At 39.7% G+C, this 17,814-nt stretch overlaps 2 protein-coding genes across 2 annotated transcripts; both read right to left on the reverse strand.

The window, feature by feature from the left end:
• Positions 1–885: 885 nt before the first annotated feature.
• LOC309720943 (cofilin-2-like) lies at positions 886–3,327 on the reverse strand. Its single transcript, XM_082558190.1, has 4 exons — positions 3,226–3,327; positions 2,102–2,397; positions 1,779–1,855; positions 886–1,626 (listed from the first exon to the last, which is right to left on the reverse strand). Exons 1-4 carry the CDS (start codon positions 3,226–3,228, stop codon positions 1,517–1,519), a joined length of 486 nt encoding a protein of 161 aa, XP_082414316.1. The 5' UTR covers positions 3,229–3,327; the 3' UTR covers positions 886–1,516.
• A 4,881-nt stretch (positions 3,328–8,208) lies between these two features.
• LOC309719982 (calpain-2 catalytic subunit-like) lies at positions 8,209–17,046 on the reverse strand. Its single transcript, XM_082556433.1, has 21 exons — positions 15,789–17,046; positions 15,587–15,656; positions 15,293–15,411; positions 13,922–14,055; positions 13,655–13,823; positions 13,469–13,552; positions 13,276–13,361; positions 12,877–12,951; positions 12,280–12,440; positions 12,016–12,185; positions 11,910–11,921; positions 11,560–11,771; positions 11,375–11,411; positions 11,125–11,190; positions 10,992–11,049; positions 10,843–10,907; positions 10,657–10,725; positions 10,486–10,564; positions 8,760–8,876; positions 8,617–8,675; positions 8,209–8,531 (listed from the first exon to the last, which is right to left on the reverse strand). The coding sequence occupies exons 1-21, from the start codon at positions 16,023–16,025 to the stop codon at positions 8,508–8,510; spliced, it is 2,103 nt and encodes a 700-aa protein (XP_082412559.1). The 5' UTR covers positions 16,026–17,046; the 3' UTR covers positions 8,209–8,507.
• Positions 17,047–17,814: the final 768 nt, after the last annotated feature.

Consider the following 17,814-nt stretch of genomic DNA (forward strand, 5'->3'; position numbering starts at 1 on the left):
CTCTGAAAAAGAGACTAATTTCATTTTTAGTTCAAGTAAAGTGAGAAAGCTCAAAGTGCGACTTCTTTATAAATAAAAAAGAAAAATATAAATCTAAATGTAGTCAAAGCCTCACTAATTGCGCTTTCAATAAGAGATGTCAAAGTTCCGAGGACTGTTAAACTACTCAACTGCCGTAAATCACTTAGAGGAAAAAAAAAAAAAGGCGTCGCTGCCGCGCGACTTTTTCTAAATCGCCGTGCGTCATTAGTTCCCTGAAAGCAAAACAGCCAATCACGAACCGACCAGAGCGCCCCTCTTGTTCATCCAGTGTCGTATCAAACCCCGCCAAATTCTAGTGCGATGGTTTCTTTTAGCCCCAATACTCGAAGAGCCACCTGCCTGTGTTTCAGGTCCACTGTGGTGCATGCATTTTTTGGTAAGTAGACAGGGAGGGGAGCAGGCGGTGCTCCCACACGGCTTTAAAAACTGCTTCCTGTTTTCACAAATCAAGTGCCGGAACTGGATTATATTTTGTAATCGAGATCCCCGAAAGTCTCATGACGTTCAGAAACATTCACATGTTGTTTCTGTGGGAAATCTCGACAATTTAAAGTCGAAGACGACTCATTTTTGAATTACGAGGACGTGACATAATATGCAAGGAGCAGTTCTTAGGGATGTGATGCTACAACTAGTAATCAGCAAATAATATCGCTCGGTTTGCTATACATCCAGGCTCCAGCTCTCTTGATTATACATTTTAAGTTACTCCCACCTCTTAAAAGCACCCACTTTTCTACCTGTAATATTTATAAGTCATATCCTGAACACTGAAATATGATAGTTGATACCAAATCATAATTGCACCGGTAAATCAAAACAAGAGGCAAAGAAGATCACACAAACATTGCATTGAGTTTATTTGACAACACATCAACAGTGCAGCAATTCCAGTGATTTGTTTTTCCCTGTACTATAACTCTAGGTGTCCGTCAAAGAAACACCCCTAGGAATATTTCTGTCAAACTTAAATCCCAGCCATTTTGGCACTACAGTAGGTTGTTAATGTTGTTTTACAGCACACGTTTGCTTTCTTGTTGTGGAGAAATATTAAAAAAGGAAGACAAGTGGCATATACTGACAAATGCAGGGATTCATGAAGTTTGTATTTACACAGGGGGAAAAAGGAGAAATTTCAAGGTACCAAGAGTCAAAAAAAAAAAAAAAAAAAAAATCCCCCCTACAAAACCAAAAATGAGTAAAATACCATCTGAACAAGGTTGATTTCACAGTCCGACTGTGTGCCCAGATCGTTTTGTGTCCCTGTGTTAACACTATTAAAATCCCATTCAGAGCCCAAGCCTCCCCCCTACTTTAAGCTTTGTCAACCATCTCCCAACCCCACCCCCAAAAATCACCTTTGACGTACCATTTCAAATCTGTTTAATTGACCTCATTTTGAAACAAGGAAACAAAGCAAAAAATATATATTTTTCATTCATTTATTTATTCCTTATTGCTTAATTCAGTGATCTCACACAGCGTGGCCCTCAAGCTTGACTACACCTTTTCCCATTCTTTCTGCAAAACTTTCCCTGGTTCCATAATCTGAAAGGTCATTCATCTCCAGCATGTGTTTGACTCCTGTTAGAAAAGATAAATAAAACAAAAAAGGGAAAGACCAGCTTGTGTTAACAATATCATAGAATTTCAAAGTAAATACACGTAAATAAGAACGTGGCATGTTAAAACATTTTCTAAAAAATTAAAACAAAACACAAAAAACCAACACAAACCTGTTTGGATCTTCTTCAGGGAATCTTTGGAGCTAGCGTATTTCATTTTTTCTTTGATTGGTGCCGTATCAGGAGCCCTAATGAAGAGAAGCCATTATCCGTGTGTCCAAAACAGACTGCTTAAACATTTTTCCTATTCGTGCAAACGTCTCCTTGGAACGACAGACTCTCAAAAGCATCAGAATCCAGACATCATGCTTAGTTCTTTTATTACTTCCTGCAGATCAGTTGGGTGCAGGCAAAAAATAAAATAAAATAAAATAAAAAGAAATAAATAACATGTAAAAGTGGAGGGAACACTCAGCAGAAATTTGAGGACTTACCACATCACAGCGACCAGTTCTTCTTTTCTACTTGATTCCTTTGTTTCAAAGTGGCAGTCATACATCAAGTAGCGACAGACTTTAGAATCCAGGAGGCTGATGAAGAACTTGAAGACATCATCCTTGTCTGCCAGGTCTTTCTGACGGTAGATTTTATCGACGACGATGGCGCCCTCGCTGTCATCGATTTTGAATATCACCAATCTTACGCGTTCATTCTGGTCAGCATCATTTTTCACTACTTTCATTTCATTGATGAGGTCCTTAACGGCGTCAGTGACTTTAACTCCAGATGCCTGGTAAAAAGACAAGATATTATAAAAAGGAAAAAACACCTCCCCCACACACACACACACACACACACACACACCTGCTCCTACTACAGACATGTAGATTTGTGACACGCCTCTCATTTAAACAATGGGATTTATAAAGTTAAGTATTGGGAGTAATTGTATTAAATACCAAGATGCAAAATGAGCACTTTAAAATAAATTGGGCTTTGGGTCGTACATCTGCAGATATTCTCAACTTCGACAGTTTGTTCCGAGAGAAAAAGCAGAAATGAAAGATGAAGAAACAGGAAGCTCTTCAAAAAGAGTTCAGCTTTGGCGAGACGTGCTGTTCAGGCAATTAAAATGTGCAAACATTTAACCAACTTTCTTTAAGCAGCAATGTGCCAAAGGGTGTTGCTATTCTTTCCCCAGTTTAAGGCCTTGAATCTGTCACATTCCAGTCATTGTGGAACAAGTTAGCACAAGAAACACCGCCCCAAGGGATTCTCTCTCAACAAGTTTGAAGCACGAACGGAGCTTCCTCCATTTTGGAGGCAAAGCCACACCATGAATGAACAAACCTTCTGCACCAAGAGCAAGCCATCTTCTTATTTCCTTCCACTCCACAGTAATCACATGTAAGCCTTACACCGTTGCTCTACCGACAACCAATTTCACACAGTTTTCACTTTTTTCCTCCTTTTTCCCTCCAAATTTGGTTTTAAAAGGAGGCTTAAAGCTGTCATCACTTCTAAGGCTGCATTGTTTAGCAGAGCGCACAAATCACACAAGAGTGGCAGCTCAAGCAAAAAAAAAATCCTAGCATAATTCTTTGTGAGAGGTACTCACCATTTTGCTTCTGATGTGTGACGGAAACAGGCAGCAGAGAAAAATGGCAGCAGCAGTTAAAAAGCTGAGGGGTCATAAGGAAGGAGAGCAGGTTGACTCATAGAGGAGGAGCCCTGTTGAATTGAGCACACCTCCAGAAGGCGGCCCAGCCCTCCGTTCCCAGGTGTGACACAGTTTCATCTGCAACCTCAGCATTTGCATTTAATCACAATTATAATTTGAAGCTTAAATCACAAAAAAGGTGTGCGTGTGCTTAAGTGCCTCACACAACGTGAGTGTTTTTTGTTTTCTTTGTTACTTTTACTTCTATGCGCTTTAGTCTTGTTAAGCTTGATATCTTTTATCTTTCTCAGGTGAGGCTCCCAGGTGTTATAGACGGGAGCGGCACATGACGTCCATATATGGAGAACAACCGCGTCTACACTTTTTAAGCCATCTGCAGCTCAGATGGATTTCTATGGCCTTATATGGTAATAGGTAGGATGAGCAAAGAGATGTGTCAAAAGAACTTATTTAGCTACCTGTGGAAACCAGACTGTTTCTGCACAGTGAGCTGTGAGATACACAAATGACTGTTTCAGGCCAAAACCACACTTATATCTGCATGCATATTTGCAACTCGTGAGGGCCGGTTTAGAAGAGCATGTTAGTGTAAATGTTGAGTTGCCGGCTTCGTTTCTTAAAGGTTTTTTTTTTGTGTGTGACTCGGTGATGACTCAGTTTTGTTTTTATAGCTCAGAAAAGTTGCACCGCTGCTCTTAAAGTCATAGCACCACAAGCCCTGTGTTTCTCTCTGTCGCATTGACCTACATGTAAAAGAAGTGTAATCATATGCACATGACATACAAGTGTAAAAGGAAGGAGGGGCCTGACTGGCCCCTACGAGGCCTGCGCCATGACTCTTTGAGCAAGTAATGTGCTAAAACGACAGGTCCAGGCTACAGGGTATACTTCACTGAGTATCTCTCTACTTTTCTTTGCCCTACTGCCTTACATGCCCACTGCAATTCAGAGACAAATGTAATGTTCACATTTATTTTTTATTTTTTATACTTTTTTTTTTTTAGATTAGGATAAGTAGTATTCTTGATCTAGATAGGACAATTGATTCCAGGGGGAAGTTCAAGTACACAAGCTCCTCTCCAGAGCGAGGTATTTAAGATTAATTTAGATTACAATGAATAAATTCATCCCAGTAGTGTTTAATCACAAATAACAGGACAAAATCCAAATGAGATTCATGCAAATTTGAAAAGGCTTCCAGTCCTGTCAGAATAACTTTACTGAAAGTTTTTGTTTTTGTGTACTTTAAAATCATACCCGAGTCTCCAATCAATACATTCAGTAACTCATGTAGTAAATCATACTTTCTCTGTCAGCATCTTATCGTATCAGTAGATAACTTTTTCATTCTTTTCTTTTCTAATCCTTTTTAGATAAAGGGCACGGTGCTTTTGTCAGGCCTGTCCTTTTAATGGCACCTCAGACACTATTTTTAAATGCAGATACTCTGCTTCAGCAGCACAGTGGCCTCTCTTCCTCTCTGTGGATTCGTGGTTTACAGAGTCAAGAGTCCCGCCCCACATCCGGACTAACGTCTGTTCCAAAAAGCCAGGGTGTGCAATAAGTACAACGCCTAACATCAGAATTTGTGTCTCGAACAAGACTTATATTTATCCCACAGTTGGGAAGCTGTTTAGCAAAAGGTGTGATCGAACTGAGCACAGAAAACTCTTTCATCAGTGTTCCTGAGATTTTTCTTTTGGTTTTAATTTTTTTGCAAGGCCTGTCTGCCAGAGCTGAAGGCAGCCAGCAGCAGCCACTCTCAAAGTTTTAAAAGAGGAAATACAACCCTGAACCACACAGGGCAGGAAATGGCTGCTGCATAGCTCTCTGTGAGTTGAATATTTCATGCTGCTGCAAGCATATTTGGAGTTTTGCCACAACCCACGTCAGAACAGCCGGTAACCAAATCTGTGAGAACTGTGACATCTGCTGGTAAATCATGGGTACTAACATGGTTGACACTGCTGGGCTTTTCTGTTGTATGTATGGCATTTGTCAGTATCCTCTTCTTCTTTCGGCCGTTCCCTTTAGGGGTCCCCACACTCGATCATCTGCCTGTTTTTCACTCTATCCTTAGCATTACATTTTATCACACCAACCTTCTGCATGTCCTCCTTCACTATATCTATGAATCTTCTCTGTGTTCTTCATCTTGTTCCTTCGGCCTGGCAGCTCCATCCTCAACCTCCACGGTCCAAATGTAGTCGAGTGGTTAAAATGTAATTTAATAATTGAGATATATAGGTTTTCTCTTGGGATGTTAGAGTGCCCGTAAACATTTTCTCTCATCATGTTCTTTTGAATCTGTTTTTGGTTTTTAAAAATGGTTTTAATTTGGGGTTTGTTAGGTACATTTACTTGATGTTACAAACCTCCGCCATGAGGTGGCAGAATTGCCAAGAACAGTAGTTTCTACGAGGGTTGGGTTTCAATAATCGATTTTCCAATTCAAATCGATTTTCCAACCACCAAACAGCTAAAACAGCAAATCAGAGCAGGTAAACTGATTCCACACAAAGACGTGAACACAAAGCGCGGACCCAATGCATCAGAATCTGCGAGATGTCGGCTTTCTCTCCCAACGACACGGACAGAGTTCCTAGTAAATGTGCTTGGAATGTGTTGAGACTTTGTTGTGTCAATAAAAAAAGTTATAAAGCAACATTTTAATGAGATGGTTTATATGTTTGTAGTTGTTATTAGTGATCGGCACCTGCAGGTGCTAGAGACCGCCATGTCCTTACATGTGTAGAAAGACATAGTCTGCAATCTCCAGTGTGTCGCGTGATCGCGTGGTTTTGGTTTGGCATTAGTTTGATTATGTGTGTAGCCACAGGCATATTTTTTCATTGGATGTTTTGTGTTTTTTGTTTTCGTATCTTATCTGTATGCCATTAAATCACTTCAAGAACTCCTGCTATTGTGTCCTGTGTGGCAACTAGTTTCCCAGGCTACACACGCTATACTCTCCACGGCACATGTCCAAAACATCTCAGCCTTTCTCTCCAAACCGCTCAACTGAAGCTGTCCTTGAGATATACTCAGTTCCAGTCTTGTCCATCCTGATCGCTAGCTCTGCCACCTCTGGCTAGGCCTCTGGTCTTTTTGTCACTGCCACGGTCTCCAAACCATACTTGTAACCCAGAGATTTATTTTGTGTGCACTGACCTCGTAATTTGTGATTTTGCTCAAGTTTAATTCTAGCACCCATGGTTGTAACGGTGCTGAAAGTAAGCAAAAGTGTAACAGGTCCACTTTATATGAAAATCTATAAGTGTTATTATTTACAACATATTGAAGAACATATGATATATACAGTGACTATACAGCTCTAAAGCTGCAGTCGCAGTTGTCTGGGCCTTATTTGATGCATGTATGCAGGCCCACTGCACGGTGCGGTTTAGAATTACATTTCCAAATTTTTACATTTGTTTTTCAGGAGAGTTTGTTTTCATCTGGGTGGATTTGTTTTGATCTCTAAACAGTAATTCCACACTTGCATGGTCAAAAACCATTGTTCTTCTGACCTTGGTTTAAGTTTCTAGTCTATTCAAGTGTGCTGTACTGTTGCTGTCGGGTGTGGTCAGCACTTTTCCAAGGTGAATCCAATTTCTTTTTTTTGCAGATGAGAATGGTTTTACTTTGCGTAACGACTTTGTGAATGCTGAAAAGGAATTGGCATCAAAACCAAACTGTCAAAGTAAACGGAAAGAATGTCATATAGACCTGAGACATAATTTCCAGGCAAAAGTAACAGTGAAAGAATGATTTACATCAAAAATGAATTTGCCTAATTCTGATCAACAAAAAGCAAAAGTGTGAAATTGAAAAGTTATTTCAAGCATATTCCTCGAAACATCACATTTATTTCATGCTAGTTTTTAAAGGACAAAAAGTGGAAAAAGAAACAACTGACTGTTGTTGTTGTTTTTACCCGAATAAAGATTCTTTGAGCAAATGCACTGTGCTATGTTTGCAGATTTAAAATCTTCAGATTCTCACACAAGGTTTCCATCAACTAATTGAGTTGCATGAAACACAAACAAACAAATGTGTAGATATATATATATGACTTTTTAGCACAAGCTTGAATTCTTCAGCTGAGGTCCTCTACAACATTTATGCACTGTGGATTAAAAAACAAAAACAGGCACAAGTTACTATCTATCCATCCATTCAGTTCAGTTCAGTTGAGTTTAATTCAGTTTTATTTATATGGCATCAAATTACAACGATGGTTGGTATTTTATTTTGCAGTGTAGAGACTCATGATTAAATCTGTAGCAGATGAGTTCTTACTTCTGAAAAATTCACCTCTATTTGACCTGTCCCATCCTTGTCCAAAGTTTTAAAGGAGTCTGTTGAAGTTAAGTGAACATTGAAATATTTTGTCTCATGTCAGTGAGACAAAAATATGATCATGAGGACAGAAACTCCCTGAAGAGAGACTCCAAGCGAACCAGGCAGCACAGGAAGTTGTCAAAGTCAATGGTGGGATTTGCTTCAGTGTAGTGGCCACAATTATGTAATTCAGAGGTTTTTTGATTGTGAAACCTGAGGAAAAAAACAAAGGCAAAACATACCTGACTGCTTCAGTCTTTACTCTTTCAGACCTTTCCAATCTCTGAAAGCCTCTTAAATGTTAAGGCAACGGTAGAGAAACAAAAAGGGTGAAATCTTGCACTTCTCGACAGCATTTCGCATCTCAGAGGAGCTCGTGCAGCCACTTTGTTCTGCATCTCTCTTGTTGTGAGAGAGTGTCATATGTGCAGTTCACCTGTCACCACACCCTTTATTTTGCATGCCAGAAAACTTGTTCCAGCTCAGCAGTTTCAGTCACAGACCACCTTCTGAATTTTGCTGAGTAATTTAAACATTTGACTTGTAACAAAAAAGAGTGCAGATGCCATAGTTTCTTAGTTTGTTTTATTTTTTATTTTTAACATGTTTTTATAGCTTGACAGAAGTTGTAAGAAATGAAAAGCAAAATACCCACCAAGACTACCAAGTTTTTCCCTACTGAACAGAAATATTTGCAGAAAAACCAACTAACATGGCATGTTATACATGTCAGTCATAGTATAGCCCAAAGGGACTTTAGCATTTGGAATATACTGTGTGAAAAGTAAATCAGAAATAAAGGAACTCTCTGTTGATCAGCTGATCTTTCTCTGTGCTCACATCTGAAAGGGGTCCTTGTTGTGTCGCTGTCAGGGCTAGTAGATTGCCAGGCACAGCCACTGCAATAAAAAACAACATTATGCAGCTAGCGGCCCGAATGAGAAGTGCTGAAAAACCAGCAGCCTTTGTTATATTCCTACACACCTGCTGCATGTTCAGCTCAATCTTGCCCGAGTCATCCCTTTCCAGGGTCTTAAACACTTCTGGTAAAGCAGCAAAGACAAAAATAAATTTCAGACAGCGATAAAACATGTAGAAGTGATGTTGCTGTGTTTAGTGACACTTACTAAAGAGCATTTCCAGTTTAAAGAGACAGCCTACAAAGCTGTCAAAGTGTATGGCATACTGAGCATCAGCGTAACGATTCACAACAGCTCTCAGCACAGCACTGTTGATCTGGAACCCTGGGAAACAAAAACATTTCCATCTTATCTACGGTGACCATATTTTGATTTCCAAAAAAGAGGACACTTGGCCCAGTCATGAAGAACTTTAATAATACTGTTTGCTTAAAGAAAAATTTTAAAAACATATTTAAACGATGCCTTCTGTGTGCTGTTAATGAATGGTGAAATAAAAAATGTCATATAGGCATTTACAAGTCAACAAGTGCAAAAAAATAACTTAAAAACCTCTGGAATTAAATAATGGTACAGAAATAAGGCCTTATCTGTATAAGAAAAATTACCAGTATTGGGTCGGGACAAGGGAAATTTCTTTTGCAGTTCGTCTGAAAAGCTGCACTTGCGCTTTGGCATCTTTTAAACTTTTAAAGAGGCGCACTCTGTCCCGTCTGTGAGGCAGAACAACCACTCACAAAGCAGCAGCTCGTCGATGACGTCACACATATGGGTCCTCTGTAGGCCCATAGAAAAACCGGGACATTTTCATTAATCTCAAAAATCCACCCGGATGCCCCGGACAGAACTTTAAAAGTGGACATATCCAGGGAACCGTAATCTTATCTCCATATATTTGAGGAAGATCTGATGCTGGGGAAGTACAGTGTTGAAAAGATTTCATATATACGTAAACTCTACAATAGTTTAGGAGTCGTGTTACACAGCCTCAGCCATGCATGTTTAGTTCCTGTGGAACAGTACACCTGAATAGTACATACAAGGCGGCAGTCCCCTAACTGGCTAATATAGTTCTATCACTTCTTTTCCATGTCACACAAATTAAAACACAGATAAACATTAATATGCACACACATGCTTTTGTCTGTTTGTGTAAGTCTCAGTAGTCAAATACAATATAATCCCAGAAAAATCAACTTTTGAAATGTGAATTTCTTGGTTTTTCACAAGCGTATCAGACCTGGCAGTTTCTAATATGTATATCATCCTATAGCCACAATGCCACAAGGAGTGACAGTGTAGTCACACCCTAAAGCATTCTCTTTATGCTCTTTTTGACTGTTGGGACCATTAAATAAGACTTGAATCCACAAACTTCTGTAAGGTCAGACTTAATGCAGTCAAAAGGTGATGCACCTGTTGGCCACTAAAATGAATCTATGTTCATAAGTGTTAATTATTAATTATTAAACATCATGCCATTGTCAAAAGAAACCCAAGAACAGATGAGAAACAAAGTAATTGACATCTATCAGTCTGGAAAGGGTGTCAAAGCCACTGCTAAGGCTTTGGGACTCCAGTGAACCACAGTGAGAGCCATTATTCACAAATGAAGAAGACTTGGAACAGCGGTGACATTTCCCAGGAGTGACCACGGACTCATCCAGGAGGTCACAAAAGCACCCAGAACAACAAAACTACAGGTGTGACTTGTCTCAGTTAAGGTCAGCCTTCATGATCCAACAATAAGAAAGAGACTGTGCAAAAATAGCATCGATGAGAGAGTACCAAGGAGAAAACCACTGCCGACCAAAAAGAGCACAAAGGCTCGTTTCACTTTTGCCAAAAACATCTTGATGATCCCCGAGACTTTAGGAAAACATTCTGTGGACTGACGGGACAAAAGCGGGACTTTTTGGATGGTTAAAGTTACCTGCTTTACTGGCAGCATCTCTCATCTCATGGGAGCTCATGGTACCAGATTTGTCTGTGTCATGACTCTTGAAGATCTCCTGTATGAGCCAAGAAGCCATGCCTTGCGTTAACATATACACAGATGTGTTCAAGGATAAGCAGCATGGATTTGAAACTATTTAAATCTCACCAAGTATTTTTGGATTTTCTTCCAAATCAACTGGAATTCCATCAGTCCCAACTTCCCACTTTCATCTTTCTGGACAATGTCAAGGTTACTATGAAGCTCACCATCAGTTATTTATGTACTTTAACTTCCAGATTATACGATTACTTAAACCTAAAAAAAATTGCAGTCGACTCCTTAATAGGATACATCCAGCAGACTGACCATAAGGCGACCTGTCTCAAGGCTGAATCCATCAGTTTTAATGTCAGACCCTGCAGGAAAATGACAACATATTTCTCACTCCAACTATTAATTCATAAAAAAAAAAGAGTGCTTTAAACTTTTGTTGTACTCACGCTGAGAAACTGCATTGTTTAAAATTTTGATCAGTTCAAAGGCGGACACCTCCGTGTTCTGTTTGAAAAGTGGCAGTCATTAACTTCAGAGCCAAATAACAGTAATAAAAGGTTCTTATGTCCCTCAACATACATTTCCAGCCAGCTGCTTGAAGAGTTGCTTCAATTGAGGATCTACATCCTTTTCAGATACCTTGTCCTGTGAGAGAAAAACAGAGAAGATAAAAACAACGAACTGATCAATTTGGACCATGAATGTTAAGCATTTAAGTTTCAGGATGGCATATATGCTTCAGTTTCAGATGTAACGAAGAAAGAAAAGTAAGTCTCAAAAAAGCAGTTTTATTTTATGCACGAACAGCTGTCAGGTGTCACATTATTACCTCCTTTATCTTAGCATCAATTTTCTGCTCCAGTCGTCTGAGGAAAGAGAAACACACCTTTAGCACAGTCTTTCTGATTAAAAAGCTTACTTTTTTAGCTTTAGCTTTGCTTTTCAACTTCAGTGGCAGTAGAAAGTAAAGTGCTGAAATCTGAGGAATTATTCTGCTTGTCACATTACAGATACCTGGTTGCAGCCTCTTTTTCTGTGAACACCCTGAGAATGAAGCTGCCGTTCTTGTGGGGATGGAAGGTTGAGGGAATTATGGCATATTCTCCCGGTGGGAGATTGAAGCGGCCACACACTTCCCGTGTGTTGATGAAATTGGGGCTCATGGCTACATGTTTCTGACGCAGCAGGACGTCAGGCCCAAGGCGGACATTTTTGCAACCTTTGTACTGAACAGATACAGAAAGTCAGGCTCCTCTCAATGCAATCAGTCGAGCTATGTTTGTGATTCTTGTGATTTCCACTTTCTTTTTCAAATTTCAGCTTAAAAAAGAAGGAAAGAGTTAAAGGAAAGTAGACATACAAACCTCATCTGGAACCTGCAAGAAAGGAAACAAATATATCTTAGAAAATTTGTCAGCTGTCAAAAAAAGTATGTGATTTTATGAGCAATATGAAATGAAGCTAAGGTACCTTATAAATGGCAAAACCGATTGTCTCGAGGTTGGGGTCAACCTTCATCAGCCGTCGTCCATCCTTTTGCATCAACCCCACCAGAAAGGTGCATCCGTGCTTCCCATCCAAAGGATTATCATCCACATCCTCTAGACGCAACAGGAACTGAGGATTGGATGGGAATGTGGCTGGACAGCAAGTCAAAATAATAATAATTTTTATAATCTGGACCATGAAAGGAGTTCTTATTCAGACATACAAGGTTTTTGATTTCATTCTAACCTGTGTGATTCCGGCAGCCGCCAGCAGTGGAGCCGACCCTCCACATCCCTTCAAACTGGCAGTAGTTCCAGTGACCCACATCATCACTAGTGAGTGTATCTGGGGTCAAATTACAGATCTCCAGCTTGGAGAAATTCCTGATGAAGTCTGAGTAGGACATCCTGAGAAGAACAATTTCTCCTTAAGATAATATTCGGATCATTTTTTAAAGCATGTGTCTTAATGTTAAAGGTACTTTTTGTCCAAAACCTCTGCACGATTTAAGGAAACCACAAGGTGGCAGCATTTTATCGGAAAGTAGTTGACCAGCTTGAACAGGATTACAGTTTTAAAATATTTTTCTTTCTATGTTGTTGTTCAAAGTGGTATTACATACAGTCCAGCTTTAACTCAACTTGAGATGATGTCTTTTGCAACATAATACCTGGATGGTTTGTCATTCTTTTGATCGTTTTGGCTTGTTTTAGAAACTTTTACACGATTCTTCAATGAAGGCTTTTTTAAAGCAGTTTTGATCATAAAGAGCTTTTTGATATTATTCTATTATCATAAAATTGTAATTTTCAGTCAGTATAATGTAGAAGCATGTAGAATTACCAGAACTCTCCATCTTCAGCCACATTGTTTAACTTCAACTTCTCATCTTCAGTGACATGGCTCCATTCACTGGATCTAATTTTGATATTAGGAAGAATCCTAGTATTAATAAATAGTAGCTAATGATCCATCCATCCATCCAACCAAGCATCCATCCATGCCACTTATCCAGCTCTAACTTATTCCTGGTGCACAGAGGTGTTCCCAGGCCAACTGAGAGATATAATATCTCAAGGTTGCCTTGTGTCTGCCAGAAACATCTCACCTAAGAAGCATCTAGGTGGGATCCAAATCACATGTCCCGAACCACCGCCACTGACTTCCATCAATGTAGAGAACCAGTGGCTATATTCTGAGCTCCTCACACAACCTTTATATGTACAAAATATAAATATTCACCCATCACTCCAAGGGCCTGTCCATTCCACCTCACCCCACGGGTTCCTGATGCGAACCAACTGCACTTGTTGCCCTTTAAAATTAGCCTTGAAGAATAAAGCACATTTAATAGGAATCCAATGTAGTGCACGCTTTTTTTTTTGTTTTCTTTTTTAATTTGAATACCAGTTCACAGTCTATATAATCCGCGTACCTCCTCTGCACCGGTGAGAGAGTATGCATGTCCTTTTACAAGCTTTAGAGATGTAACTGCCTCTGACTCATAGGCACTGGTGATCTGAAAACAGCGAAATTTAAATCCAGTGTGATAATGTCTATCAGACTGATGTCATGCTTATGTGCAAACTGTAATGCAAATCATGATGCAAATAAGACTTACATCAATAGAGCAACCCATCAGTGAACCCAGGCTCAGGGCCCTCTGAATAATGTGAAAGAGATTTGCTGGAGCCTCTTTTAGGTTGTATGTTTCTGCAATTCCTCCGGTGAAATCCTCAAAACCCTCAATAGTGTTTCCTCCTGTCAAAGCCTCGTAGCTGCCATACACCCTGTCAGGCACAAAGGAACATGGGTAGTGTAAATGTATATGTGTACACATACACGCCATTATGATGAAGCAAAAAAATATATGAAGAGCTATCCATACTTAGCGTAGGCCTTCTCCAGCAGTGCGCTCCAAAACTCTGAGCCCTCCGCTGAGTGAACAAACAGCAGCTTTCCATCTTTGGTGGGCAAACGATCATCAACCACCACATCCACCCACTCACCAAACTGCCAGAACTGATAGAAAACATTGATAAGTGTGAGTGCTTTTTTATTAATGAACAAGATTTTGAGATCAAGTTTGTTGAACTGTTAACTTAGCACTGTTACCCGAGCTTCTGGTCGGTTCTTAGTGACAGGTTATACATGATCTGGTGAACGGACAGGTTCTTAAAACACTTTCCTAGTCTGTTTGCACACCCAAAGCACCCTAAACCTCTGAAAACATTAAATACACACTCGTCTTGTAAAAGTGCAAGGAGACTTTTTTCCTCGGGGGTGATTATTCTATCATCTAACTAGGCAGATAATAAGTAACTTCTCTAAATGCTTTCTCATACATTTTTACTGTATATGTGTGTATGTGTGTGTGTGTGTGTGTGTGTGGGGGGGGGGGGGGGGGTGTTAGCAAGCGCATCACCTGGACATGCCCTCAGGTTGTCAACACTGTCAACATTGTGACACGTAGTAAGCGCTGGGGCCTGTTAAAACTTATCCAAACACTAGTGCTGTGTGATATTGCAAAATTTGGTGCCGATCTGATAGCAAGTAAATACGGAGCCAGTATTTTTGATACTTTCAAATTAAAAAGGGAACTGTAGTGGTGATCTGCGTGCTGAGAGTTATGAGATGAATCATCATTAGTTTTCAAATTCTGAAGACATTTTAAGGACCACTAAATCTTTGTGATTTATACTAGTTCATTTTACAAATAGTAATCCACAAAACACAAACAATTTTTTTAGACACTGAATGTAAATGTGCTCGTTTCGCAAGGTCTTTGGCTCAACCTCTGTTGTTTAAATAGGCTATAAATAACATATACAGTCAGCACAAAAAGGTTCAGACATGTTTAATAGTGTATGTCTAAGGTATATTTTTTTCATAGCCAAAAGTAAATCATAATTTATTTGACACCATACAGTTGGCTATAAACTGAACTAAGAGGATATAAACAGTATTGATCCTAGTATCAATCTGATACCAATACCAGCATTTGTATCGATGCAGTCACATCTGGACTGATCTTCCCTTCAGTAGTTGGCAGAGGTGGGAATAAGCACTTTGGTCAAAAAAGTTAACTGAAGTGCTTTGAATGACAGTACAAATCTGTTTGAACTGCCACAAGGTACCGCAGAGTGTAATCTAATTAGTATTATATGTATGTCACTTCTTACCAAAAGTGTAATTTTATTTAGAATTTATTAACAAAACCAGATAAGAAAATTAGCAAGTGGAGCAAAAGTTTCCTGACCTGAAAGTGAAATATCCCAGCATAACCTTCAGTAAAGCTTTGGTCAGGAGGCACCACACGAGCCAGAATGTCCTGGTTCAAAGTCAGAGAAGCTATGGCAGCTAAGAGCCAGCAGTCACCTGCACGGTAAGGACAGATATATGACTACATGCCCTGAGGTCATGGGCAGCATGTGCTGGTCTCAACAGCGTAGCAGCTTTGCAACCAACAAACAACCATTGCAGAATATGTGGGTGCTACTCACAAATGTCTAAAAAACACAGCTCACCTCATTATTGAGCTGTCATCACTTACCCAGAGTTCCCTGCCGAATGTCCGTCCTTGTAGCGCCGTCATCAATGAACTGAGGGTTGGAACAAAGCTCCTGCAATGAAAGCAAAACATCCTTCAGTAATGGGAAGTACAGTATAATTAGATTAATGAATAAAATAATGAAAATCTTGTAAATATGATATGTTTGTGTTAAAAATGATTGTTTGCTTTGTTGGCCTCTTACCGTTGGCCTCTTCCAAACGATGCCCTTAGTCTTTGATGAGTATGGTCCCAGCTGGTTGTAGCCCAGTGATTTAGGCTCAGGAGGAAAGCGATCGTCCTGAAACAGGTGGCCGGTCTCCAGACACTGCTGCCGCAGAGCCTCATAATCTTGCTTGTAGAATTTCACTGCCTGTGCGTTGGTGCCAATGCCCAATTCCCTGTCTTGCTGACGGGCCAGTCGACTTGCTGTAGATGTCATCGTCACAAGAATCCGGTCGCAGTAAATGTCCTTCTTTGTCCTTTCTTTCAGGCTTCACTGATGAACAAATCTTTCGCCAGGTGAACACAATCCGAAGTACCTTTGTGTCAGCCTTCTTTATAGCTCTCTCAGGTTCTTGGAACACGGGGTCAGGTGACAAATAGGGTGGGGCTGCTAGGACAGGTGAGGCAAACAGCAGCCAACAGCAGCTCTAAGCAAATCTGCACTAATATGGCAGTGACCACAACTGAAAGACAAATACGGACTACACCCAAGAGACATTCTTATCCTACATTTTAATCTCATCTGTATGTATGGTGGAGATAGGTATGCCTCCCACTTTAAATTTGGACTTTTACACATTCTGTAATAATCTATAGAAGTACCATAACCCAAAAAATAGAGATGTTTTCTCTCCAAGCGTGATTACATGTGGTAACTATAGTTAAGAGTTGTGAAAGGGACTCTTAAAAACATATAGAATGAAGCAACCATCAAACTGAGCTTGAAAACAACTGGGATCTAAATGACACTGCAACACTAAGCCTGGTTGATGCACAGATCCAATTGCGTGTAAACATATACTCTTATTCATCACATCCTCCATGCAGAGCACAGCAAAGTTAAGCTTTAGTCAAACACTTCCTGAAGTCAGTTTGATCAGGAGTTACACTGACTGCAAGCTGTTGGCACGAGTTGTTGTTGTTGTTTTTTTCTCTTTTAACAGAACACGATTCATGTGCGAAAGGCAGGAAAACAGACACCTGAATACATACGACTTCTTTTAAGAGACGATTTCCATCTTAAATCTTATCCAACACTGGAGCAAAAGCAGCTCATGAACGTTGCATCATAAACCCCTAACCGCTGTGTTTACACTGTCTTGTTTATAAACATAACATGGAAAATGAGCGTCAAAAACAAGCATAGCCTTCAGACATAATAATTCATTATTATTTACCACAGGGTGGGACTGCACTGAGCTCCCTGTTGCAGCTACTTTGAACCAAAAGTTTTGCATGAGAGACAAAAACAGGAAGAAGGCACAATACAGATTTCCAGGGGCGGACTCAAAAACAGGACATTAATCACATGATGTCTGTTACCTTTGACAAACAGACTTCACCTGCTGTCTTTGTGTCAGCAAAATGTAATGTTGATCTTACTGCAACATTGCTTTACCAGAACACAACAAACCAACACTCTTACAGCTAAATAAATCGAATCCATCTATAAGTACAACAGTTCTTGTGTGTTTATGACATGTTGTTTTAGTTCTCTGCAAAGGCCTCGGCCGATTCACAGACTTGAACTGCAATATTAGCTTTTTTGGCCACTTGGAGGCACTGTGATAGTCGCGTATTTTTAACTTCCGTTAAAAACAGGCCAGTTCAAATACCTGAACCTGAACAAAGGATGAGATCATATTTACACCAGCTATATTTGTACCTTAATCTTTGTAGTCATTTATAACACTTTATCTCCCTGGTAATAATTATTTGGTGTTATCAAGCTTATGATTAACCTTTATAGCGATGATATTAAACTCTCACAAATGTAGTTTTGCTTTCGGTCCTATAAACACCTTTTGAATATAAACACGAGAACTGAAGACAGAATCATTTATGATTGCATTTACACATTGTTTGTATTTCGGTGTTTCTTTAGCTCGCACTTAAAGAGTGCGGTTCAGCTATTATTGGGTATTTAATATTTGGTTACTATTTGGTTAATATTTGGTTACTATTTGGTTAATATTTGGTTACCTTTTTCAGAAAAGCATGATTGT

Source organism: Aulonocara stuartgranti, assembly GCF_965226115.1.
Source record: "Aulonocara stuartgranti genome assembly, chromosome: 13".
Classification (NCBI taxonomy): domain Eukaryota; kingdom Metazoa; phylum Chordata; class Actinopteri; order Cichliformes; family Cichlidae; genus Aulonocara; species Aulonocara stuartgranti.